The 25,852-nt window shown below is 37.2% G+C and overlaps 1 protein-coding gene across 1 annotated transcript; it reads right to left on the bottom strand.

Annotated features, from left to right (window-relative positions):
* Positions 1–400: 400 nt before the first annotated feature.
* Positions 401–25,476, bottom strand: DDX1 (DEAD-box helicase 1). The gene is made up of 26 exons (XM_067468671.1): positions 25,372–25,476; positions 22,038–22,089; positions 21,657–21,720; positions 20,400–20,429; positions 20,037–20,133; positions 17,965–18,012; positions 17,223–17,306; positions 16,866–16,949; positions 15,882–15,958; positions 15,336–15,408; positions 15,169–15,245; positions 14,149–14,263; positions 12,980–13,118; positions 12,743–12,803; positions 12,192–12,290; positions 11,985–12,074; positions 10,435–10,623; positions 10,274–10,325; positions 9,719–9,865; positions 9,224–9,315; positions 7,378–7,450; positions 6,549–6,621; positions 4,966–5,008; positions 4,601–4,696; positions 2,760–2,880; positions 401–723 (listed from the first exon to the last, which is right to left on the bottom strand). The coding sequence occupies exons 1-26, from the start codon at positions 25,385–25,387 to the stop codon at positions 593–595; spliced, it is 2,223 nt and encodes a 740-aa protein (XP_067324772.1). The 5' UTR covers positions 25,388–25,476; the 3' UTR covers positions 401–592.
* Between the last annotated feature and the right edge of the window lie 376 nt (positions 25,477–25,852).

Here is a 25,852-nt window from a genome sequence, read left to right as displayed (position 1 = left end):
TCTTCCTTCATTCAGCCTTCCCTATGGTCCAGCTCTCACATCCGTAGGTTACTACTGGGAATACCATGGCTTTGACTAGGCGGATCTTCATTGCCAATGTGATGTTTTTACTATTCACTTTTTATTGAGACAACCATACTTTAATGGTATAGATGTACTGTATATACTCAGGGGTAAGCCTAGACATTGTCAAAAAATCAACCCAAATAACTGTGTTGACTTATCTGTGGGTCAGTGTGAATACTGTTCCTTTACCCTGATCAAAAGGGGAACTATCCCTTTCTCTGAGTGGAGTGACAAAAGGCAAACTAATTTATCCTGGGAGAACCCAAAATAAGCACTGACTCTCTACTTTCTCACTATTGTGTCTGGGCAAAGTGAAAATCAAACACAAACATGATTTTGAGTTGTTTGTTTTTATTAGTTTGATACTAACAACTAATTAGAGTCTAGGTTTACATTTTTCAAAGATAGGTCAGCATGCAAAATTGGGTGTGTTTCACAAATGAAGCGCTACTGCTTCCAGGTCCTTACAGTAATTTCATCATTATTGGGAAGAAGCCTGACACCTAATGCTCACCTGGGTCACAAATCAAAATGTTCTAAAAAGCTGGTTGGGAAGGTAGCCAAGATGCAGGAAGGAGGTCTGAGCCTCCTTTTCAAGGGCAGCCAACTCCTGTACTGTAGGTGCCAGAATATCCACATGCCCTTTATAGCTGCCACCTGCCAAAAAAATCAGAAACACGCTTAGGCATGTCCTCTGCACTTACAGTTCAACTACAATGGATCTGAATAATGATTATTGCTAGTACTTATACCCTCTGCTAAAATACATTACATTATGTAATACGGTTTTTGTTCCTGGGTTATAAATGTCATTTCCTAATTGGTTCTATCATAAAAACATGGAAAAAGTATATTAAACTTCAAAAACTTTGTTTTTATGGGACATCCTGCAGCACATTTTTGCTACAGTTTTTCAATGAATATCTCCTTGAGTTTCAACCACTTCAACCTAGTTTGTGGCAGCCACCAAAACAAAGTTTTCTGGAGTATAACAACTACCTTCAAAGTAAGTATCACACAATTAAACAGAAATAACATTTTCTGTTTCAGAAACAGATTTTTCCCCCAAATTGTGTTACATAGTGTTATTTTGCTTCTAACATATAAGAACCCATTGCAAGGCGACACAACTAGTGGCTCAGGCACTGCATGAAGAGATCCTCACTAAACCTGGAGCAAAGTTGAACTGTGGAGAAAGACAATCCTGTTCCCAAGCTTCTGGATCACTCTTCTCCCATCTTAAATGGAGCAGCATGTATTTAATCTTGTCTATTATTTTCTAGATGTGTTCAAAACTGTTTTACCTTTGTATTTGTTTAATTGCTTTTTGTATTAATAGATTTTGTTTTAAGTGAGAACCACAGTATTATAGTAGTTTTTGGAGTCGAGTATTTGAACTCCCCTTTGATTGTGAAAAACCGCTGGGTGACCTGTGGCAAGTCACACTCTCTCAGCCTCAGAGAAAGGTAAAACCACCCCTTTTTAGATCAAATTCTGCCAAAAAACCTCCAAACAACCCTTGATTGATTCACTTTGTGGTTGACAAAGTTAACAATGACTTGAAGTCAGAGATCTACAACAACCTCATTTTTAATTAGACTAAGTTTGTCTGGGTGCTGTGCAAGGAGAAAAGTAGGATATAAGTTAAATAAACAAATGATAGTAATATCAGGAAAGCAGCAATCTAAGTGGAGATTATTAGGCAAAGCTTTTTCCCCCTGAGTGTGGCTAATAACACTTCTAGATGCCAGTTGATAGTAAGGGAAGGTTTAAGCACCTCTCTCATTGTGTGCTGAGGGTGTTATGCTTGAGGCTGAGAATTGGTATCTTAATTATCTTAATTATAAGCTTAGACTTGTGTAATGTCCTGACATAACATATCAAAGGCTTGGAAATAAGAGGTAAGTTAAGCCCCATTAGATATACAGTTATCTTTTTTTCTGGCTAGAGGTTCTCAATCCTATCCAGAATTAGACTAATTTCAAGTCATTCATACACAATATAGTTCTAGAAAGCCTGCCATAGCTGCAGGTGAAATATCAGGAGAGAATGCTTCTGGAACATGGCCATACAGCCGGGACAACTTACAGCAACCTAGTTCTGCATTATTTCTAATATCAATTGTATATGAATTTGAAGAGCATTAATGTATCAAGCATGTCTGAATAGCTTTCAGGAAACATCTTACCATATACTTCTACATTCAGAAGATAAAAGCAGACTTTAAACCAAATGTAAGCGAAAGAAAACTTCTGCTAACTAAATATTATTCTTCTCAACATAATTACAAAATGCTGCTATTGCAAAAAAAAAAAGCTCTTTCAGAAGAAAAATAATTTGGATAATACAAGCATGTAAGACATACATAACTTTGTGTACTACAATTATAGAAAGTTTCATTTCCATTGCCAGAAGAGCTCTGAGAACTAAATGAGCTGTTGGAATTTAAATACATCTGAAGACCTATCTCTTGTGGCAGATTTACCCAGCCAGTTTTAATCACAAATGTTAAACTTGCATCTTGTGTTCACTATATTTTAATCTTTGTTATGTGTATTTTAATATATGTATTTTGTAGAAATACATTTAAATATGTGTATTTTTATAATATAAGAAGTTTTCAGCTATGTTGTAACCTGACTTGAGTCACGAGGAGAGAGGCGGGTAAGAATTATTATTATTTCTCCACTTACCACCAGCAGCCCTCCTTTTCCCATAGGTGACTTTGCCATCAAAATCGTCCACCGGGACTTTGATATCTGGCTCAACCTGAGAAATTGTACAATTCAGGTGCTCTTCTACCTCACCCAGAAGCTAAGAAAAAAAGAAAAGAAAAAGCAAGCAACATTTCCATAAGGTAGTTCTGTTTTCGGTACTATAGACACTATAGATACTATAGACTATAATGTTATTAATGTACATTAAAGACTAAGCAGCCAATTATTATGTAATTTCAATGCTCTTAAATAGATTCAATTCAATGACTATATCAGATCTTTTGGTTAAAATGTGCATGTATATGCATATTATTATAATTATGCCAAATATCATCTAATTAAAAAGTTAAATCTTGGCTGACATGATGAGGACTCAAAATTTCACATGGATCGTCCCGCTCTAACCAGGGAATCTGGTGCCGTTAGGTTTTCCCACTTTTATTTATTTATTTATTTACTTCATGTGTATGCAACTTTTCTCACTCCGGGGGAGGGGGGGGAGGGGAGGAATCAAAGCAGTTTCCAACATATATATGGCAAAACATACATAAAACAACATACATAAAAACCTAACATAAAACAATAATAACATTCAATTATAAATTAAATCATAAAAACGCAACAACATTTAATTCCATTTTGGAAGCGAAGCAGATGAGCCCAATTAGTTTTTGGATGGGCGACAGTTAACTAAAATCCTGATTTTGTAAGCTGTATTGCAAAGAACTGACAAAACCGCATTCCTTGCATAATAACACTGTATCAAATTTATGAGGACACAATAAGTAAGCAGACACCTTGACAAAAGCGGTATAAATTGGGAATCTTTGGGAAAAACTACATGACTATGAGACAGCATGGTGTATTAGTTTGAGCATTAGGCCACAGCTCTGAAGACCAGGGTTCAAATTCTCTCTCAGCCATGGATACTCACTGGGCAAGTCTCAGCCTTAGAGAAAAGATTCTGAACAAATCTTGCAGAAAAGCCCCAATGATAGGTTAGAACCACAGCTAGAAAACATATATTTGCAAGTACTATATATACTTGAATATAAGCCAACCTAAATATAAGCCGAGGCACCTAATTTTACCAAAAAAACCCCCAAAAAACAAAAAAACAAAAAACCTGGGAAAACGTATTGACTCAAGTATAAGCCAAGGGTGGGGAATGCAGCAGTTACTGGTAAATTTCAAAATAAATACAGATACAAATAAAATTACATTAATTGAGACATCAGTAGGTTAAATGTTTTTGAATATTTACATAAAACTAATTTAAGATAAGACTGTCCAACTCTGATTAAATCATTATTCTAACCTTCTTCAATGTAAATGTGCTTACGTATCCTTCCAATAATAATCACTAAACTAAAAACTCAGCTTACACTCTAGTATATATGGTATATTTGAGTCTATAATCTGAAGGGGAAAAAATGACAAAAAAGAAGTTTGCAATTTGAACATGTAATGTGGTCGGTTTCTGTAATCATGAGGGCCATTCTAATCTTCAAAATACAACCTAAGAGTATTTAACATTAAAAAATTTGACACCATTCAACATGTTTTCTACTTATTTCAATAGTTGGACTTTGTTGCCAGATAGTGCTACTGTCCATCATTTTGAGAGAGTAATATTTCATCACAACCGCCTTTTTGCTATGAAAAAATGGGGATTGGAACTTGTTTGAAATTTCCTACAAGAAAGCTTAACCCTTCACAATAACCTGTTTAGCCTGTCTGTATAATAAGCAGGGAGAATATCTTTTTCCACTGAAGGAGAATAACATTCTAGTTTAGTAGTGCTGGTAAAAGGTTACCTGCATTTCATTGTACCAAATTGTGCAGCCGCCTTCATCTTTCAGTCTAGTGTTGTAACATCCTTTCCCACGACTGGGACATGAATGGTACCAAACCTATGTAAGAAGTTTAAATGTTGTTAGGAGACAAAAAAGGTTCAAAACATTTCCAAACATTTCCTTTAAAAAGTAATTAAAACTGATGGAATATAACGTTTACAATAATAGACTATCACTATCTTAGAATTAACTTAATTACAAAGAAGCTTTGAAATGATTGGATTAGCTGCCATAGAGGGGAAGAAAATGAAGACAGAAAAATCTAGCAAGGAACTTCTTCAAGATAAAAGAAGAAGATAATAATCAAGCAAAGATGCAGAGCTTACCTTTTCTTTCTCTGTTGCTACAAGAGAAATGGCCAGACCCATGCTGAAATACAAACATTATTGCCGTTAATTTATTATGAACATATTTTTCTGCTAGAAGCGGAAGGAAAATTCTATTGAAATATTTGGGGAGCACACAAAGGTGAATAAAAGAAAGGTCCTTGTAGGATTACTGGTATTTTCAGCTTGTTTTTATCCACTGAAGTTAAAATCGTTCTTTCCTTTTGATTTTCGCATGCACACACACAGACTGAGTGACTACAGGTTGAGCACTTCTATCTAAAAATCTAAATTTCTGATTTTTCTTTTCCCATCATTCACTTCCACCTTTGAGGCAGGTAGCTAGTCAACTCCCCAGAAACTTCCTGCACAGTGTAGTATTTTTTACAAGCATGGAGATATTCAACCCGTAGTATAACTTATATAAGCAAATCAAATATATTTATTACACTGGCCAAGATAAATTTTGGTGTCTCAAATGTTAGCCCTGTTTCTAGGGATATTTTACCTGCTATTTTGATTCCAAATATGGCACCAGCTCTGGTTCAACAGGGACAAATGCAAGATACTCCACTTCGGCAGAAAAAAACAAAATGCAAAAAAACAGAATGGGGGATGCCTGGCTTGAGCAGTACGTGTGGAAAAGATCTTGGAGTCCTCATGGACAACAGGTTAAACATGAGCCAACAATGTCATGCAGCAGCTAGAAAAGCCAATGGGATTTTGACCTGCATCAATAGGAGTCTAGTGTCTAGATCCAGGGAAGTCATGCTATCCCTCTATTCTGCCTTGGTTAGATCACATCTGGAATCACACTGTGTCTAATTCTGGGCGCTACAATTGAAGAGAGATGTTGACAAACTGGAATGTGTCCAGAGGAGGGGGGATAAAATGATCAAGGGTCTGGAGAACAAGCCCTATGAGGAGCGACTTAAAGAGCTGGTCATGTTTAGCCTGCAGAAGAGAAGACTGAGAGGAGACATGATGAGGGCCATGTATCAAGATGTGGGGGAAGTTATAGGGAGGAGGGAGCAAGCCCTTGTTTTCTGCTGCCCTGGAGACTAGGACAAGGAACAATGATTTCATACTACAGGAAAGGAGATTTCACCTGAACACTAGGAAAAACTTCCTGACTGCAAGAGCTGTTCAGCAGTGGAACTCTCTACCCCAAAGTGTGTTGGAGGCTTTTAAGCAGAGGCTGGATGGCCATCTGTCGGGGGTGCTTTGAATGCAATTTTCCTGCTTGGCAGGGGATTGCACTAGATGATCCATGAGGTCTCTTCCAACTCTGTGATTCTATGGTTTTTGAGAAAATAGAACACATGCCATCTTTCAGATGTCATCTGTCTGCCCATAGAAAACCCTAACCCTAACCCATATCTAAAAAACTAGAGCTGATGCAGTCTATCAAATGTAATTTCGTGGATCAATGCTCCAAAAAACTCCAGGAACAGGCCTAAAAACCATGATACCATGATTTTTTTCCCTAGGTGGTGTTATAGTTACTAACCCAAGTACTGTACAATAAAAGCCTTCATTGCACAGGACAAAAAAAATTAAAAATAATAGATTTGGAAACATACCGTTCAGCTCTTCCCACTCTGCCAATCCGATGGACATAGTTCTGTTTTTCATCCGGAAGGGTGACATTGATAACTGTTTTCAAAGGGAAAAAAGGACCAGGTTATTAAATTATTATTACTATTAACTTTATTTATACTCCGCTTTTCTCCCTGTGGGTTCTCAAGGCGGTTAACACTCCCACAATAGACAAAGTTAAAAGTTGAATACAAAAGTTAAAAAACAATTAAATAGTAACAGTGTGGTAAAATCAGAATCAAAATACAACAAATATACTGTAAATGGCCTTTAAAACTCATACCCCCCTCCCTCATTCCACCCAACATCCTCAAAGCCTGCCCCTTACTCTTCCCAAAATGCCTGCAGAAGAGGGTCTTGATTTGCTTGCGAAAGGCCAGCAAAGATGGGGCCAATATTACAATATTAATTGTTACTTTGTGGACCTAGAGATTTGTCTCACTTCGGCACTTTGTGGGATTGATACTTGAATATAGCCTATTTTATATCCGCAATAATTGCTACGTTTTATGGAATTTTAAATCAATAAGGATTTTAATGATGTTTATGTAAAATTGTTGGGAACACTTTCATTTTGGCTGTTTTATATGCTTCTGTACTTGTGTATTTTATTGTGTTGCACTTTTGAGTGCTTTTGTGAGCTGCCCCGAGTCCCTTTAGGGAGATGGTGGCAGGATATAAATATTTTTTTTAAAATAATTATTATAAAAGCGGATTATTTGTGAAATTACAGATATGGGTGAAATCAAAGGTAATAAAAAACTGTTTTACTAGATATAAGAAGGCTCAATATATACAAATGAGAAATCTTACCGTAAGGTACACCAGAGATATCAATTCCTCTTGCAGCTACATCAGTGCAGATCAGGAATCTGACATCTGCTTTCTAAACAAAGAAGTTCATGAAATGTAGATGTATTTTGATTTTTCAACTTTAAACTTGAAGCATCATTTATAGACAAAAACCAATTCAACTTTGAAAAATTGTATGCCCTTCTGATTATGAAATTAATCCCTCCATGAATGTGTTAGCCTTCTGTAGTGACTTCTACTGAACCAGTACTGTTCCTGAGAGTAACTGCAGCCCCTTCCACACAGCTGAATAAAATTCCACATTTTCTGCCTTGAACTGGAATACATGGCAGTGTGGACTCAGATAACTCAGGACAAAACATATATAGTGGGATTTTTTGCCTTGATAATCTGGGATATAGGGCTGTGTAGAAGGGCCTTGCGAGGCATGGTAATACAGTTCCTGGATGGAGGCTGCAGTGACTGCTTATTAGTTCCAGTTTCACTTCACCGTCCCAAACTGAAGTTTTTAACACAAACTCTGAAATTTCCATTGGGGTTGCAGCACATGAAAGTTCTACGTGTGCTGCAATCCAACATGGGGTGGTGAAAGGGTTAACATTGAGATTAGGTGGTTCAGCCCATGTTGTGTCTCAGGTTGTCAAACATTGCTAATTCCTAAATCTTTAAAGAGCCAAAGGGAAAATATAACACTCAACAGATCACCTTTCTCGAGTTAAATTGAAATGAAATTCATCTTGTGAACACTTTCAAATGCACATTTTTCATAAAGATTTAAGTAAATCTAAATCCATTTAAAATCTTAAAGAAAACCACAACTTATTGCTTTATATTTTGAAAAAAAAGATATACAGGTTGAGTGTCCCTTATCCAAAATGCTTGAGACAAGTGGTTTGGATTATTTGGAATAGTTGTATTTTCATATACATGTATAATAAAATATGTTGGTGTTGAGATCCAAGTCTAGATACAAAATCCATTTATGTTTTATATATACCTCATATACATAGGCTGAAGGCAATTTGATACAATGTTTTAAATAATCTTGTGCATGAAACAGTTTGTGTACACTAAACCAACAGAAAGGAAAAGTGTCCCAACCATGCAAGTGGACAATTTGAGATTTCACAGTATTTCAGATTTCCAGATAAGGGATGCTCAATTTTTATTAGTATTCCCTTTCCTGTTATAAAATTTGCTATCTTCTGAACAACTTGGATGCATTCTTTTGTGAGATTGGGTTGCTGTGAGTTTTCTGGACTGTATGTCTACGTTCCAGAAGCATTCTTTCCTGACATTTTGCCCACATATATGACAGGCATCCTCAGGTTGAGAGATCTATTGGAAACTAGGCAAGTGAGGTTTATATATCTGTGGAATGTCCAGGGTAGGAGAAAGAACTCTTGTCTGCTTGAGGCAAGTGTGAATGTTGCAGCTGGCCAACTTGATTAGCATTGAATGGCCTCACAGCTTCAAAGACTGGCTGCTTCCTGCCAGGGGGAATCCTTTGTTAGGAGGTGTTAGATGGCCTTGATTGTTTCATGTCTGGAATTTTTTTAGTGTTGCTTTTTATTTACCCTCCTTTTGTGAAACTGCTGAAAATTTTATCCTTGAGATTAGTAACTTTTGATTATGTTTTCTTTTTACCTGTGACTCCCTTTTGTTGTTAATACCTGTGTTGTGATTTTGTTGTTGCGTGCCTATAAAGGCTGTGTGTATTCTTTTCCCTTTTCCCAGTGTAGAAGCATGCCTTGAGCTACCAGCTCCATCCACCTTAAGCTAAACCTCATTCAACATGTAAAACTTTAGATGGACAGACTATTAAAGCTCACAGACTTAACATTACCTTGAAGCGCTCTAAATTCTGTTTTCTTTCATGAGGTTTCCTGTCACCATGCAGACAGACACATGAGAACTGATGTCCTTTCCTATCTGGACCTTAAGAACAAAAACAGAAGTATTATTTATGCCCCTGAACACAGGTACCAAATTCTGCCAGAGGATTTCCCCCCCTCAATGCTAATATGGTAAAAAGTTATTTTGTAACTGTAACTAAGAGGGAAGAAAGTATTCTTGAGTGCTAAGGTCCTGCTAAGAAAGAGCTTTGAAAGTTCTTCATTTTCTACAAGGCAGTGACTGAGCCATAACTTTCTCCTCAGACTCTTTGGAAAAAAAGTACTCTGTACATAATTGACAGCTGAGGAAATTCACTGATGGGAAAATATTAATGGTGAAAAATCCCCATTAGAAACAAATCAATCAACACTGAAGAAAAAAAATAACAAACTGATATTGCCGGGCAATTGAGCAGCATGAAATCTAACAGGCATGAAATTACTACCTCCTCCTTGCTGTATGAAGTATTGTTCCATGTTATCGCAATCTATCTTAGTCCTGCAGAAGATTATTGCTTGATCCATCTTGTGTTCCTTGATGGCGCGAACAGTGTATTCTCCTTTTAAAATCTTAATAGCTTCTGACCACATTTCTGAAAAACAAGATGAATCACTTGTATATGGAATACATTGTGTCTTAAACACTGATATTCAAAAGAAATGAATTCAATATTGTTTTGACAGACAACAAAATGTAGAGTTGTGGCAACTCCCTCCAGATCAAAAGCCATATGTTTTGGTAGATTTATTAATTCAAAATCATGCTGGCTCAAATACACCAAAAACATTATGGCTTGGGAAAGTTCTTACATTGCGAAAAAAAGCCCTTTTTCTTCTACTAGCCAAGGAAAATAAAAAGTGGATGCAATACTTTAAGGCACTTTTTGAGCAAAATTAAATTTGATTCACAGAGTTTTTCCCTCAGTAAAGCCATCTTTTTTTTATATTATATAATATCAGTATATTATACCTTGTATTACATCAATCATTAGATTAGTTACCTGCTGAATTGGCACCAGGTCTTGTATTGTCTTTTGCATGTACCTCGTCAGTCTGCAAGGTTAAATTTTGAAAAATCAAAATAGATAATCATAGTCATAATTTAGTTATATGACATAAAATAATGCAATATATTTGTTTTCATTCATTATGTTCTACTTACTCTAATGTGATTTTTCCCAAGCCGTTCCCAGAGTTTATCAGTTTTAGGGTTTACAGGAACAACCACATGGTGTACGGTATCTGGGACAGAGTCTTCTCCTTTAAGATCTACCCAAGTGGGAAAGTGCATAATCTTTTCAGATAATTTCTTCACATCAAATGAATGTAGTGTTGCAGAACACACTATTACCTAAAAATAATAAGGGTGAAGAGGTTTAGAACAACATATCCATGCTGCAAGGAAGCCAAGTTTTTTCTAGTCAAAGAACTGTTTACCACAGTAGATAAAACTATGACATTATCCATTATTCTTAAAACATATGGCTATTTTAAAAAAAGAACAAACATGAATATCAGTTACACTTTGTGAAAACATCAGCTATCTAGAATGATTTGCATTTAATAAACTGGTAGAAATGAACAGAATTGCTAAACCAAGTTTCAGAGTTTTAAAATGACAAATGGAAGAGGAAGCAAAGTTAAATAATTTCTACAGTAATTCCAATTCCTTTGATGGATGATCAAGAGAGATTAGCGTAGGTAAGGAGATTGCACTTGAGCCACAAGGAGGCAGGTGGTGGTGGTTGTTATTGTTATTGTTATTATTATTAGTATTACACAGCCCAAACAACTCCTGGGTTTTTAGGCCTGTTCCTGGGTGTTTTTGGGGAGCTGATTCAGAAAACTGCATTGTGTAAACCACATCAGATCTAGTTTCTTAGATGTGATTATGATTTTTATGGATAAACTGATAATGACTGGTATATAGCATATGTTCTATATCTCAATACGATAAAACTGGTGCCATTTTTCAAATCAGCAGGTCAAATACAACCAGAAACAGGGTTAACATTTGAGGCACCAAAATGTGTGTTGCTTAGTGTTATCATCATCATTATTATTGATGATCTCTGTTCCAGAAACACCATTTGTATTTGGGGAAAGGATCATGGAAATAAGTATCCCACTGGCAGCAGTACAAATCATTTCCTTTTACAGAGGAATTGCAAGGCTAAGCTCACCCCAACCACAAATGATGTGGCAGAGGGTCTATCAACTCAGTCCCTCAACTCCCTACCAAATTCCAGTGCTGTGAATTCAAACCATAACTAGCAGTGTCCATGGTTGAGGGCTTTTTTTTTGGGGGGGGGGGGGAGAAGAACCATGTTTGGATACAACATCTTTCCTAGGCAGTCTAGATTATTCATGCTAGCATCACTTTCACTGCCTCTACCTTCAAAAGGAAGGACTGCACTGTGGGGTGTCTGCCAAAAGTTTGATAACACTCAACACACACACACACACACTCCTATTATTATAATATTTTGATTATAATAATTCCATTCGAATTTAAATTATTAAATTATTAGACCCAGACCCCAGGCTGAGAACCACTGCTCTACATTATATCTCAACTAAACACGTAAAAATAAATTCTGCACTTCTATAGTTCACAAGCCACACATTTTCCATGAAAAGGGGTCAGAAAACAGTAACATTTGCTACGCACAACATCTGTGATCAGCATAAAGTATTAAGTGAACACCATACCTGCAGTCTCTTTCCATCTGAAGTTATCTGAGGAATCTGGGAGTAAATTCTGTTTATGAAATCTGAATAACCTTGGGTCAGGAGACCATCCTATGAAGGAAGAACAAACATTACATAGCCTCATCATTACATTCTCTGTGAATAAGATGTAAGCATCTCCCCCCAGTTCCCCTTTAACATGGCTTTCAAAAATGAAACTCCACTTACAGCTTCATCAAGAACCAGAAATCTGACTTGAGACAAATTCAGCTTTCCTGTGGACACAAGATCATCCAGTCTTCCAGGAGTTCCCACAACTATGTCTACCTGAAAAATGTAATACAGTGTTATTACAATATTTGACAAAGTAAAATGCCTTATTTACTCTTCAAATAAGAATCTTTCAAACTTGTGTACATTGTGTTTATAACTGTTGCAAAGCACACATTTACTATCAGTAAAAGATTAATGATCTTTAAAGTTCTGTAAATACTGTAAGGCAGATATTAACTGTAAACAGTATTTCACCAGTTATTTATCTTAGCCAAGAACTAAGCAGCAGAAAGTATTGCTTCTTACACATATTTAGAGTACTACTATTTCTAGACCTAGAATTTGCTGTATCAACAGTCTAACCATTTAATGGATCTGATCCTATTATTATCATATAATTTAATGCCAATGACATCTATGCAATGGCAAAGTGGGATGCATAAAACTGAGTGTGAATTTAAAAAAAATAGTAAATAATATGCAACCCAAGAACTACTTAGACTTACCCCTTGCTCTAAGACGGACAACTGCTCTCTTGCAGCAACACCACCAATAATAAGGAGTTCCCTAAAACAAGCATAATATCCCATTTAGTTTTGTGATAAGTAAACATACTATGCACTTTTGAGCAAGACAATAACATCAGCTTTCATAGACTAGAGTGTCTGATGTACTGGACATAGTAATGAATGTGAGCCCCTCTTTATACCACATAATTCTTTTCTCTCCATTTTTATTTTTACCTTAATTTAGGGTTATCGACATTTTTTTTGAACTGTTTCACATTGTTCAGAGTCTGCTCAGCAAGTTCCCTGGATGGCTCTACAATCAAGGCTTTGGGGGCATTTGGTAGATTCTTCGTCTGTGCTACTTGGGCACTTCCTGAAATGGGAAATGTTGAAAACGTACTCCGTTATGAGCTGATAAAATGAAATAATTTGAACATACTTTTCTCCTAACAACAAAGCCTAGCATAGTGGGTAAAGTCCAGACTTATAGCAGCCACATCTAAACATACCCATTAAAACTAATAAGTGAATCTGACATTATATAAAATATCTTTCACAGGGGAATCTGGAATATCAGGACTTCTCATACATACCTGCAGTGAAGACATCTGCCCTTGCGCTATGCTACTCTGCTGCTGAGTATGCATGCCCAGTGAGGAACACATCTCACCACACTAAAACAGTGGATGTGGCTCTTAATGAGACATGCCGCATTATCATGGGGTGTCTGTGCCCTACACCACTGGAGAAATTACACTGCTTAGCCGGTATTGCACCACCTGACATCCGCCGGGAAGTAGCAGCCAATAGTGAAAGGACCAAGGCAGAGACATCTCCAGCTCATCCCCTGTTTGGGTATCAGCCAGCACGTCAACGACTTAAATCTAGAAATAGTTTTCTAAGATCTACAGAGACACTCGCTGGAACACCTCAGCAAGCGAGAGTCCAAAAGTGGCAGGCTCAAACCCAGAACCTCAACCAATGGCTGATACCAGATGAGAGACTCCCCCCTGGGAACACAGAGGACTGGGCGACTTGGAAGGGGCTGAACAGACTGCGCTCTGGCACCACGAGATGCAGAGCCAACCTTCAGAAATGGGACTACAAAGTATAATCCACGACATGCGAATGTGGAGAGGAGCAAACCACTGACCACCTGCTGCAATGCAACCTGAGCCCAGCCACATGCACAATGGAGGACCTTCTTGCAGCAACACCAGAAGCACTCCAAGTGGCCAGATACTGGTCAAAGGACATTTAATCAACTACCAAACTCAGAAATTTTGTATTCTGTATTTTGTATTTTTGTATCTTGTCTGTTTGTTTGCTTTGTTCTGTTAGAAATGTAATATAAATGACTGGTTGCTGATGACTCGGTAAATAAATAAATAATAAATACATACCTGCATGCTGGGATTTCACAACGTTAGCCTCAGGTGCCTTATCAAGAGCAACATAGCCCTCTTTGGGTGGAAACTTGAAGTCTTCATCACCAAAGTTGAATTTCAGTTCAGCATTCTACATAATGATGCAACAGATGAAATACACACAAAAGCATAGAATAGACCTTAAAATGCATGCAATGTTTTTTGAGTGTCAGCAGTGTGATGAACACTGCCCACTAAAACATTTTAGAACAGAGAAACATTCCCTTCCTATCCTATTTGCTTACTCTTTGATTCACTTCATATAGACAACCTGGAAAAATGTTAATGTCAACAGTTGCCCTACTCCTGTGAAGTCATTTATTTATTTATTTATTTATTTACGGCGCTTATATGCCGCCCTTCTCACCCCGAAGGGGACTCAGAGCGGCTTACAAAATATATTTTCATACAATATTATATTATTAGCAAAGTACAATATCAGTATATATTACTATATTGCACTATACCATTATATTGTAATATTATTAGTAATATTACATGTAATTAAATATATAATTATAATTATAATATTGAATTATTATTACTAGTATTATACTGTATTACATTATAATATTATAAATTTGCCTTAACTGTAACAATAAAATTTTATCTGGAACTTTAATGTGCTTGAAACACACACTATGACCCTAGAATACCTCTTCTACCATATATCAATGTTATCTAAAGTCCACAATCCTACAAATGAGTACAAGTAGTTCCAGGGATCTATGATGCCTTTTCCGTTTGTTAACCTCTTTCAAAAGGTGTTTGGAAGCAATTTGTGACAGGGCAAGATTGGTGAAAAATAACTGACAATCTCAATGTGGTATGTCCAAAGGAAAACCCCCAACGATGCAACAACTTCCAACAGAAGAATGATCCCCCCCCACTTCCATATAAGATGCTGCCTCAATCTTCAAACTTATTCTCGAAAATTCCTTTACAACAGATGTATTTCTGCCTTTCAATGGTGTTTTTGGAAAAGTGAAATATTACCTTGAGAACGCAGGCAGGAAAGAGTGCTTGGTTCTTTAGATGTGCTGGTATTTCAAATGCAAGCCCCAGATCCTTTCCTGAAATATTTTTTTTAAATCCATGTTGAATTTCTCCTATTTGAATTGAATTCATCAGATAATGTAACATAATACAATTAGATTATTTACCATTTTTGGAAAAGGAGATTTGTCCTTTGTCAAGGTCTACATAGCATCCAATTGTGTCATGCATAGTGAATTCCTATGGGGGGAAAGCAGACTTCTTAATTTTTTTTTTAAATCAGTAATGGGACTGACATCACCAGTTAAGACTTATATTATACTTGGATTTCAAGAAACACCTGTGGAAAGGGAATGGGACAGAATAACTTTCCCAACAACTTGACAGCCCCTTTTGAGTTCGGTTTGGGGAAATAAAGTGGGGTATAAATATTATTATAATAATAATTGACAACAGCTCACCATAAAAAATATAACCTCTGAGGGAGGACCATCATCAATGGAGTGGACTGTAAGCAAAACCACTAACATTAATTTAATCAATCCTTGGTGGACAAAAATATTAAATCTGTTTTCTTTCTTCACTTTCAGGAAACTGTATGACTGCACCACAAATACCTTATTTTCCAAAGCTGGTGCCCCATAATTAAATTCTATAATTTGCTATAATGAAGAAGAATCAAACAAAATGAAAACAATAATGAAAAAACAAACCTCTCCATAGCTGTCAAACTGTTTATTATGAGATTTCTTTCCAGTTCCACCATAGCCAAAGCCAAATTTGTCAGTACCTAAAAATCAAAGCATTGTCAGTAAAGAGATCTGGGTCAGGACTGAAGACAAGAGAAGGCTTACATCTGCCATTTTTACTGATTCTGCCTCTCATAGACATCCCCATAAGCAGGCTAGAAAATTGTGCCAGAGGGTTCAGGAAGTTTCTCAAACAATAAAGAGTATATACTGCTGATGCAACAGGAACCAGAGACTTTTTATGATTTAATCATGAGCTGAGGGAGATCCCTATCATAGAGAAGCAGAATGGAATCAAGACCAAAAAAATCATGCCATGAACTGTAAGTTTGCAAGGACATAATTAATAGTGGAAAATATGCTGCCTTTCTTCAGTTATATCAGGAAGCCAAAGCAGGGCAATTATGTTTTCCTGTCACGTCCACATATTTATTATGAACCTACAACTGACTAAATGAATAAATCGACTAAAATACTAGAATGGGACGAAAGCAGATACATACTGGCTCTAAATAAAAAGGTTTATGTGGTCACTATAGGAGGATGCTTCCATACCCCTAGAAACACGGTATTCCCCTCATAAGAGTCTAACTGTAACAACCTGATGCAGAATTACCCACTTTATCAATTTTTATGACTGTGACAAGATCATGAAGTTTAACACTTTATGCCAGTCGTTCTCAGTCTGTGGGTCTCCAGGTGTTTTGGCGTACAACTCCCAAAAATCCCAGCCAGTTTACCAGCTGTTAGGATTTCTGGAAGTTGAAGGCCAAAACATCTGGGAAACCACAGGTTGAGAACCACTGCTTTATGCCCTGCTACCTGACTGCTAACAGTATATCTCCTTGCATGCTTTTGTTTTTTGAGACGATATGCCTTTAAGTGATCTAACTTTAGAAAGTCATCTGAATTTCAATTCAGTTCCTTTATGTACCAGTAAATACTCACCCAAGTCTAAGGAAGCTTGGCTAGAGGACCACCCAACTCTGCACAGCCCCTGATCACGACAGGCTACTTCATAGTAATATTTTCCTAAAACATTTAAGCAAAATAGAGATGCAATTAATTTTAGCTTTAGTCTCTTGTGATAAAGGGAAAATCCATATTGAAGTCTAATATCAATCAACCATACAACAGACATGCACAGAAGTTTGTTCTCAAAATGACTCTGGACAGGTATCAGTGATAACGTGCCATCTTTGTTTGGTAGAATCAATAGTTATTATTCTGAAGGAAAACAATAAGGGAAATGTTTATCCACATCACTACCATTTCAAACACTATCCCCATGTGGTTTGCTCGTACCTTTTGTTACACCTCTTGTTGATCTGCATCCATGCCATTCCTTTATCTCCCTGCTTTGGCAGCAGAGACCATCTGACCCAATAGCTGAACAAGAGAAAGGAAAATCCATGAAAACTTGTCAAATCAGTTCTACTAAAACATAATATTCACGAAAGGTAGCAAGGTTTAATAAAATGGTGATCCATTTCTTTGTTAGGGAGGTATAGTTGACTTTTTTTTTTTACTTATGCTATGAAGTTTCAGACTCATTCATCTATTTTATTCATCTAGATTAACCAAGCAATAGAAGTGTTCTGCAGGAAAAAAAAATACAATTTTCCTAAAGAAAAAGCTTTGCATTTATTTTGCTAGAGACATGGGTAGAAAACAGTTAGAAATTCTATTCATAGTTCTATAAAAAGTTGCAACCACATATGACATCACTGTTAAAAACCAAATTACTAAAATTTCTTCCCTGTATATCAGTAAGTACATCCATGGGAATAGCTTTCCCATGGATGTTATGCTTGAATGCACTATTCCATCTGTTATGCTTGAATGCACTATTATTATTTAAATTAAATTTGGACATTTGATGTTTTCTAGTGGCATCAATAGAAAAATATATTTTCTGAGCAGCATACGTAAGATACCCAGGAAAGCTATATCCAGTCTTGAGACATGTGAGGTTTGGTTCTAAGTTTAAAGTAACTGATCACCAAAGTGCTATCTAATCACTAAAAGAGACTGAAATAGTTCTTACCAAATGCAGTTCCTCTGTCATAAGGATTCATTTGCCATTTGTTGAGCACTATAGAGAAGAAAGAAAAATCATCTGTATTTCCATCCTAGACAGTAAAGCCCTACATTCCTAGTTTAATACAGAGAAAATACTAATTCAGATTTCCTTGCTAAATTGTGGGGATATGTTCACATACTTCCATATGTACAATTGCATAGATTCCCCATTTCTGTAGGCTTAGCTGCACATAAGATTTTTGTTTAATTATGGTCATGATGAATTTCAATAGATTTCAGTGACTCATAACTTGTGAACATACTTAATACACCTACAAGACATTCATGACAGGTTTTTATGTCATGCATTTAAATATAATTAGTAACAATGAATTTTGAACAAATGTATCAAACATTCTATTATTTAATATTCATTTTAGGACAGTGCATGGTTCTCATAGTTCTATTGAGGTATTTGTACTGCACACAGGCTAAACTCGGAGGAAGGGAAGGATGTCAGTTCTTCTCTCCACTTTTGTTTGGAATCATGTTGGGAAGATGCTTTTTGGGTTGAAGGACTTCAATGTCTCCAAGAAACCCCTGCAAAAACACTTCTGGTTTTTAATGTTTTTAAAAAGTTGAATTGATTTTTTGCAAGCTTTCTAGAGAGCCAATTCCAGGGAGGAGTATGGATGAGTGGGATGGGTGAGTCTAAAAACCAGAAAATGTGGAGTCAAAAGGAGCTGCAAAGAAGTGCAAGTAGCTGCAAGTTTGCATTTTGTTCCTATCCAATGTAGTGTATACGCTTTACTAACTCTTGGACATCTGTGGCAGCATATCTACATCATGTACAGACATATGGTTGGATCCAGATTTTGTCTCCCAAGAATGGAATCTATTCCAGGTTTTCAAACTTTCTGAACCAAATTCTTAGAAGGTACAAAAGAAACACCAGGAGGATAATTGATTAAAGTTGCTCCTTTGTCTTATTGGGAGAAGCATTACAAAGCCCACCCCCCCCCCCAAATATTCTTGTTATCTTGGGTTTTAGGTCTGTTCTTAGGGTTATTCAGAACATTGCATTGAATAGACCACATTAGCTCTAGTTTCTTAGATAGAGTTATAATGATTTTCCATGGGCAAGCAGATGACGACTAGTAGAGGCATCTGTATCTCACAAAGTTGAGCTGATAGGGAGAAAACCACTTTGAGTCGCCTGAGGGCTGAGAAAAGCGGTATATAAATAAAGTAAATAAATAAATAAAACTAGTGTCATTTTTGAAATTAGCAGGTCATATATAACTAGAAACAGATTACTGATGCATCTAATTATGTGCTGGCCAGTGTTATCAAATGAAAAGCCTCTCCTCATGCGTGAATCTGGGTGTATTGATTTTATTTTTGGATTACAATTTTCTTTGGATGTTAATTTCATTTTTTCAACATAGTCGTTGTAGGCTTCATTTCTGAGGAACGTTCAAGCCCACCTCTGAATATTCTTGGCCTAAGAAAAGGCTAGGTAATTAATGGCACAGCCTTAAATCAACAGACATGTATATACACAGGCATATTTTTAAGCCAAAAGGGCCAATTATTTCATCCAATTTGTAAATGTAGATGGCTTTAAACTGTAAGGCTTTGTTTTAACTATTTATATAGTTTAATATGTTTTAATTTATTTCTTGCTGTTTTAAATTTTGTAGCTTTAAATTCTTTGTAGTGATGTTACTGAACACCACCTTCAAATCTTCTGATACAGGGCAGGAAAGAAAAATTCAATACATATACAAAATAATCATACAGTGCTCTGGGAGGCTTAATCTGAAAGATGGTTTACACATTTCAGTAGACTGCTTATTCAGTTTCAAAACCTCTGATATAATCTTGGTACATCAAATGCTCTACTAGATGTTCACTCATTTACACTGAATGTTTTTTTTTACTCTGGTCCTTTTGGGAGGAAATGTGCCGAATTCAGTCTCAAAGTATCTTAGAGGGTAAGGTGTCAATCTTGAGCACAAATAAGCAATAGGTGTAGACCTCAATTTACCTTACACTGAAAAGCCTATTTTAACAATCTTAAAGGATAAGCCTTACCTCCGCCACCAGTTTTTATTGTAGTTTTCCCCTTTTTGCCTTCTTGCTGATCTTTAAGAGTTTCATAGACAATCTGAATAACTGGAATACTGAATGCCTGGAATACAGAATGGCCAATTTGAGGAAGATATATTGAATCAACAATGTATTTTTAGCATTGCTAGATAAAATAAATGCTAATGGTTGTTGTTATTTGTTTTGAATGCATTGTATTAGCAGCATGAACTAAATTAACTTTCCCGATATGTTGTCAAATACTTTCTTGACAGACTCGTATCACTATTGAATACTTTAAACACATCCAAAACAACATTTGCAATCCATCTGAAAAATATTTCATACATAATGGAAATTTTTACTTACACCAGTTTTTCCACTCCCAGTTTCTGCAGCCTGTGTAGAAAAGAGATTTTATACCTCAAAAGGATTATTCATGTCTGAGTGATTAAAGATTTAATGCTTTCTTATTATCAAAATACATGAAGAAACATATAATCTATACCAGAATACTGGTATACTGATATATGCAGGCATATTTAAATTAACAAAGCCTCTATCAAAGAACTCTTTTTTACAAGTGTTTTATGGCTAGATTTTCCCCAGAAGCACCAGCATTTGAAGGATGGTGAATAATACCAGCATTTGGAGGATGGTGAATAAGAGCTGGAGAAATACAGACTTTCAATGCCAGATTGCAATTAAGCATGAACTGAGAAATAATGGGATTCAATGTTAACCAACCCTCTTGTAGTTATGCACATGCCCGCAACAGGCAAGGTAACCAGCAGCTGGCTCTTGAAACCCTTACTGAATACAAGCTGTCCCAAAGTTGCAAACATGTGACCTACAGAACCTATCTGGTTCATAACTTGAGGACTGCCTGTATATACAAAAAGCAAAACAGAAAGGATAGGGGGAAACAAATAAATCCATATCACCAGTTCCACCCAGCATATAAAAAGGCATAGATCGGTGAATGTGACCATCAACAATTTTTTTACTTATGTTAGTTTGCATAAAAGCTTTGCTCATGCATATTGAACTACTCCTTTTTAGTGATGTAGGAACCAATCTCTTTTTCCCATGTTATTCCTGCCTTTTGTACCACATTTTATGTTTTAAAGGGGAATGCCAAGGAACATGTGTACTTCAGTAACTGAAATACATACTGCTAAAGTGAATACAGCTATTAAAAAGAGTAATAAAATACAGAAACACGTAACCTGAAAGCAGCAGTAATTTAAGCATTTCACTATGCTGCTAAGGCATAATCTTCCAAAATACAGAAGGTTTAGAATAGTAATTTGAAAATATACATTTTGAATAATACATTTACTGAGTTTCTCCTATTAACTTGAGTACACAAAATCTAATTTTCTCCTTATGTTATTCTTTAAAAATGTAATGCGTAGTGTATTTTAAATAAATTTCTAAGCAGAATTACTGCAGTGTAACAATGATACACATGCAACATTTGTATTAAATACAAAGAAAATATTTGTTAGAAGACAGAAGAAAACTGCCAAGTGGTTTATAATCTTTTAACAATGTGATCCTATGCAGTATTAGGCAAATTGTAAATCACAAACACTGATAGTAAGATAAATAATCAACACATACCATTAGAACATCACCGCCTCCTAAAATTAAAGGAATAGATTCTGCCTGGATATCTGTGGGAAGACTATTGGAAAAACAATGAAAATCTCAAATTTAACAGGTCACCTTAAACAGTAGTTCATTCAGACATTTTTCTGGTTGCTTTTATATTGTAAAAAGCTGTAGTAAAGAAATTTGATCTACAATAGTAGGAATAAAAATTTATGTGCATATTACAGAATGACTTACTGGTATTTTTCATCAACAAAAGAAGAAATATCTGGACTATAAAATGTTCCCACTGAAGTGTGGCAACAGTTCCAGAATCACGGTTCGCACAAGCATTCTCAATTAGGATTTATACGTGCCTCTCTATAGTTCAATGGGAATAACCATACTTACAGCCAGTCCATCTCTTCTACAGCTTGCGCTATCTCTGGCATAACACCCATTTCTGTGAATAAAAATTAAAGTATTGGAAATCTGCATAAGAAATTGCTTCAAATGTGGAATGGATTCTTGACATCCACTGAGGATACACACTGTGGATACAAAAAGCCACGGATGTTCAAATCCCCGAAGATAAAATGGCAGAATCAGGCTTTGCTTTTGGGACTTTTTTTTGGGGGGGGGGGGAGATATATTGTTAAGCGGTGGGTGGTAGAATCTGTAGATACAGAATTTGTAGACACATAGGACTAATTGTGCCTATCCTGATGGGAAATAATTTGCAAGTCATAGCTGACCTTTATTAAGACTATAGACCCTTCCAATCAACCATATAACCCAGAATACCAAGGCAGAAAATTCCACAATATCTGCTTTGAGCTGGAATCTATAACAGTGTGGACTCAGATAACCCAGTCCAAAGCAGCTATTGTGGGATTTTCTGCCATGATATTCTGGGTTATATGGCTGTGTGGAAGGGCCCTTTGTGGATGCTCCTCAGCTCTGAACCTCCCTTCTTCCCAGGGAAGCCAAAAATACCTCCTCCTTGCTATGCTTCAGGTGGCAGGTTAAAACCTTTTTATTCAGGCAAGCTTTTAAAAAAGGTTTTTAAGATCATCAGGAGCTGTTGTGATTTTATATGCCTTTAATGATGTTTAATACTGTTTAATACTTGTATATCTAAAGTTATATTGCAATACAACTTTGAGTACGGAGAAAAAAGAGGGATATAAATAAACATAATAGATTTCTGTAGCATATTAATGATTTCTATAGTATTTTAATGGTGTATTTCATTTTGCATTTCACAATCTAGTTTTTATGTATGTAGTTGTTTGCCCTATAGGTGAAAGACCTATGGTCTTACATGGAGGTATTTTAGTAAGAGCAATGGTTTTAACTTTTTAATGCTTTTATTCCAACAAGAGCAGCTATGTTTGATGTTGATGTTATATGTTTTCAGTAATCGCAATGATTCTATTTTAAGTTATGTTAATTTGACCTATGTACTATCTTTATGTATTGTTTTAATTGTTACTTGCTGTAAGCCACCTGAGTCCCTTTTGGAAGGGGGGACAGGATATAAATAAAATGTATAATTATTGTGTTATCAAAGGCTTTCATGGCTACTGTTAGTTTTCTAGGCTGTATGGCCATGTTCCAGAAGCATTCTCTCTTGACATTTTGCCCACATCTATGGCAGGCAGAGGGTGTAAGGTCTGTTGGAAACTAGGCAAGTGGGGTTTATATATCTGTGGAATGTCCAGGGTGGGAGAAAGAACTCTTGTCTGTTTGAGGTGTGAATGTTGCAATTGCCCACCTTGACCAGCATTCAATAACCTTGCAGCTTCAAAGCATGGCTGCTTCCTGCCTGAGGAATCCTTTGTTGGGAGGTGTTAGCTGGCCCTGATTGTTTGCTGTCTGGAATTCTCCTGTTTTCTGTGCGTTGTTCTTTATTTACTGTCCTGATTTTTGAGGTTTTTTTTAAATACTGGTAGCCAGATTTTGTTCATTTTCATGGTTTCCTCCTTTTGGTTGTTGTAGTTTTTATGGGCTGTATGGCCATGTTATAGAAGCATTCTCTCCTGATGTTTTGCCTGCATCTATGGCAGGCATCCTCAGAGGTTATAAGGTCACAGCCTCACAACTTCTGAGGATGTCTGCCATAGATGCAGGCGAAAAGTCAGGAGAGAATGCTTCAAGAACATGGCCATACAGCCCAAAAAAACCTACAACGATTCTGGCCATGAAAGCCTTCGACAATATGTTTCCTCTCAATATGGATCCTCTCACCTCTGCAGGAGTCTACCGTATACCATGCAGCTGTGGACAAGTCTACATAGGGACCACCAAACGCAGCGCCCAGACACGCATCAAGGAACATGAAAGGCACTGCAGACTACTTCAACCAGAGAAGTCAGCTATAGCAGAGCACCTGATGAACCAGCCTGGACACAGCATATTATTTGAGAACACAGAAATGCTGGACCACACCAACAACCACCATGTCAGACTACACAGAGAAGCCATTGAAATCCACAAGCATGTGGACAATTTCAACAGAAAGGAAGAGACCATGAAAATGAACAAAATCTGGCTACCAGTTTTAAAAAACTCAAAAATTTTAACAGCTAAACATCAGAGAGGAAGAAACCAGGCACAGATTAACAACTCCCAGCAACAGATTTTCCCAGACTCAGGCAGGCCTTCAAATGCTAATGAAGGTGATTAGCTAACATTCACACCTAACTGCAGCAGGGAAGAGCTCCTTGCCCCACCCCAACCATTCCACAGATATATAAACCCATTGTACTAATTGCAACCAGACCCTCTGAGGATGCTTGCCATAGATGCAGGCGAAACGTCAGGAGAAATGCCTCTAGAACATGGCCATATAGCCCGAAAAAACCCACAAGAACTGAGTGATTCCGGCCATGAAAGCCTTCGACAATACATTGTTTCCTCCTTCCTTTCTGTGGAAATTGTCTACACACTTGAGGATTTCAATGGCTTCTCTGTGTAGTCTGACATGTTAATTGTTAGAGTGGCCCAGAATTTCTGTGTTCTCACATAATATGCTGTGTCCATGTTGTTTCATCAGGTGCTCTGCTATGGCTGACTTCTCAGGTTGAATATTATTATCGTTTAAGCATTGAATAAACTAAAACTAAAAAGATTGCTATATGTTACTTGACGGCACTCTTTCCCCAAAGTGATCCCTCAACAATGGGTGCATCCGAATTAATGCAGTTTGACACCACTTTAACAGTCATCTCCACTATGTAATGGATCCCTGGGTTCCATAGCCTTGAGCCATGGAAGTTAAAGTGGTGTCAAACTGCATTAATTTGACAGAGTAGATTCCTAAGGGCCCTTCCACACAGCCCTATATTCCAGAATATCAAGGAAGGAAATCCCACATTATCTGAGTGTGGACTCAGATAACCCAATTCAAAGCAGATGTTGTGGGATTTTATGCCTTGATATTTTGGGATATAGGGCTGTGTGGAAGGGCCCTAAGATGACAACAAAACCAGGGAAAGGACGTCAGATATGCTGGGCGCAAAAGACTGACGGCCAATAGTGATCAGGCTCCATCTGCCTTCGGTTCAAGTGGGGGAGGCCTGAACCCCTTCTTCAGCCAAGATGGGTCCCATTCCAGGCCCCTGTCCTCCAGCAAGAAGGCTCCCTCCACCCCCGAAACCTATCTTTCCTCTCACTCTCCTCCCTCCCTCATCAGAACCGGGAAATACTCCCCTTTCCAGCCCTCCTGCCCGGTGCCACGTACCTGAGAAGGCCGCCATGCTTGCGCCTTGGCAGAGAAAGCCGACTCGGCAGGCCTGCCTTCAGTGGCTAGTGATAGAGCGCATGCGCATTGCGGGTGCATCTCTTCATGTCTCCGGTCCGCGCTGCACCCAGCGAGGAAGGTTCCGCCGAGGGAAGCAGTAAAACAGTACATAGTACAATGGCATCGCGTGTCAGGCATTCTCTCCGGCTCTTCTATTGCTTTCGTCATTTTCACAGCCACTAAACTGAATCCTGCCTGTTCATGTTTTCAGGAAAAAAATACTATTGTCTGATGTTCTGCTGGCTTATGGAATTGTGGAAGTTGTTTTGCAAATAAGTACTGGAGAGAGTTTAATAACAGTGTGATGCAGTAGCTAAAAAACCCAATGGGATTTTGGCCTACATCAAAAGGAGTACAGTGTCTAGATCCAGGGACGCCATGGTGCATCTCTATTCTGCTTTGGTCAGACCTCACCTGGAAT

Source organism: Anolis sagrei, chromosome 1, assembly GCF_037176765.1.
Source record: "Anolis sagrei isolate rAnoSag1 chromosome 1, rAnoSag1.mat, whole genome shotgun sequence".
Lineage (NCBI taxonomy): Eukaryota > Metazoa > Chordata > Lepidosauria > Squamata > Dactyloidae > Anolis > Anolis sagrei.
This window is presented reverse-complemented; position numbering and strand designations above follow the sequence as displayed.

Coding starts and splice junctions, on each gene's coding strand:
- DDX1 (XM_067468671.1), bottom strand. Junction 20,430..21,656: donor GAGGCGGTGATGTTCTAATG/GTATGTGTTGAT, acceptor TTTTCTACACAG/GCTGCAGAAACTGGGAGTGG. Junction 2,881..4,600: donor TTTGGTACAATGAAATGCAG/GTAACCTTTTAC, acceptor TTTTTTTCTTAG/CTTCTGGGTGAGGTAGAAGA.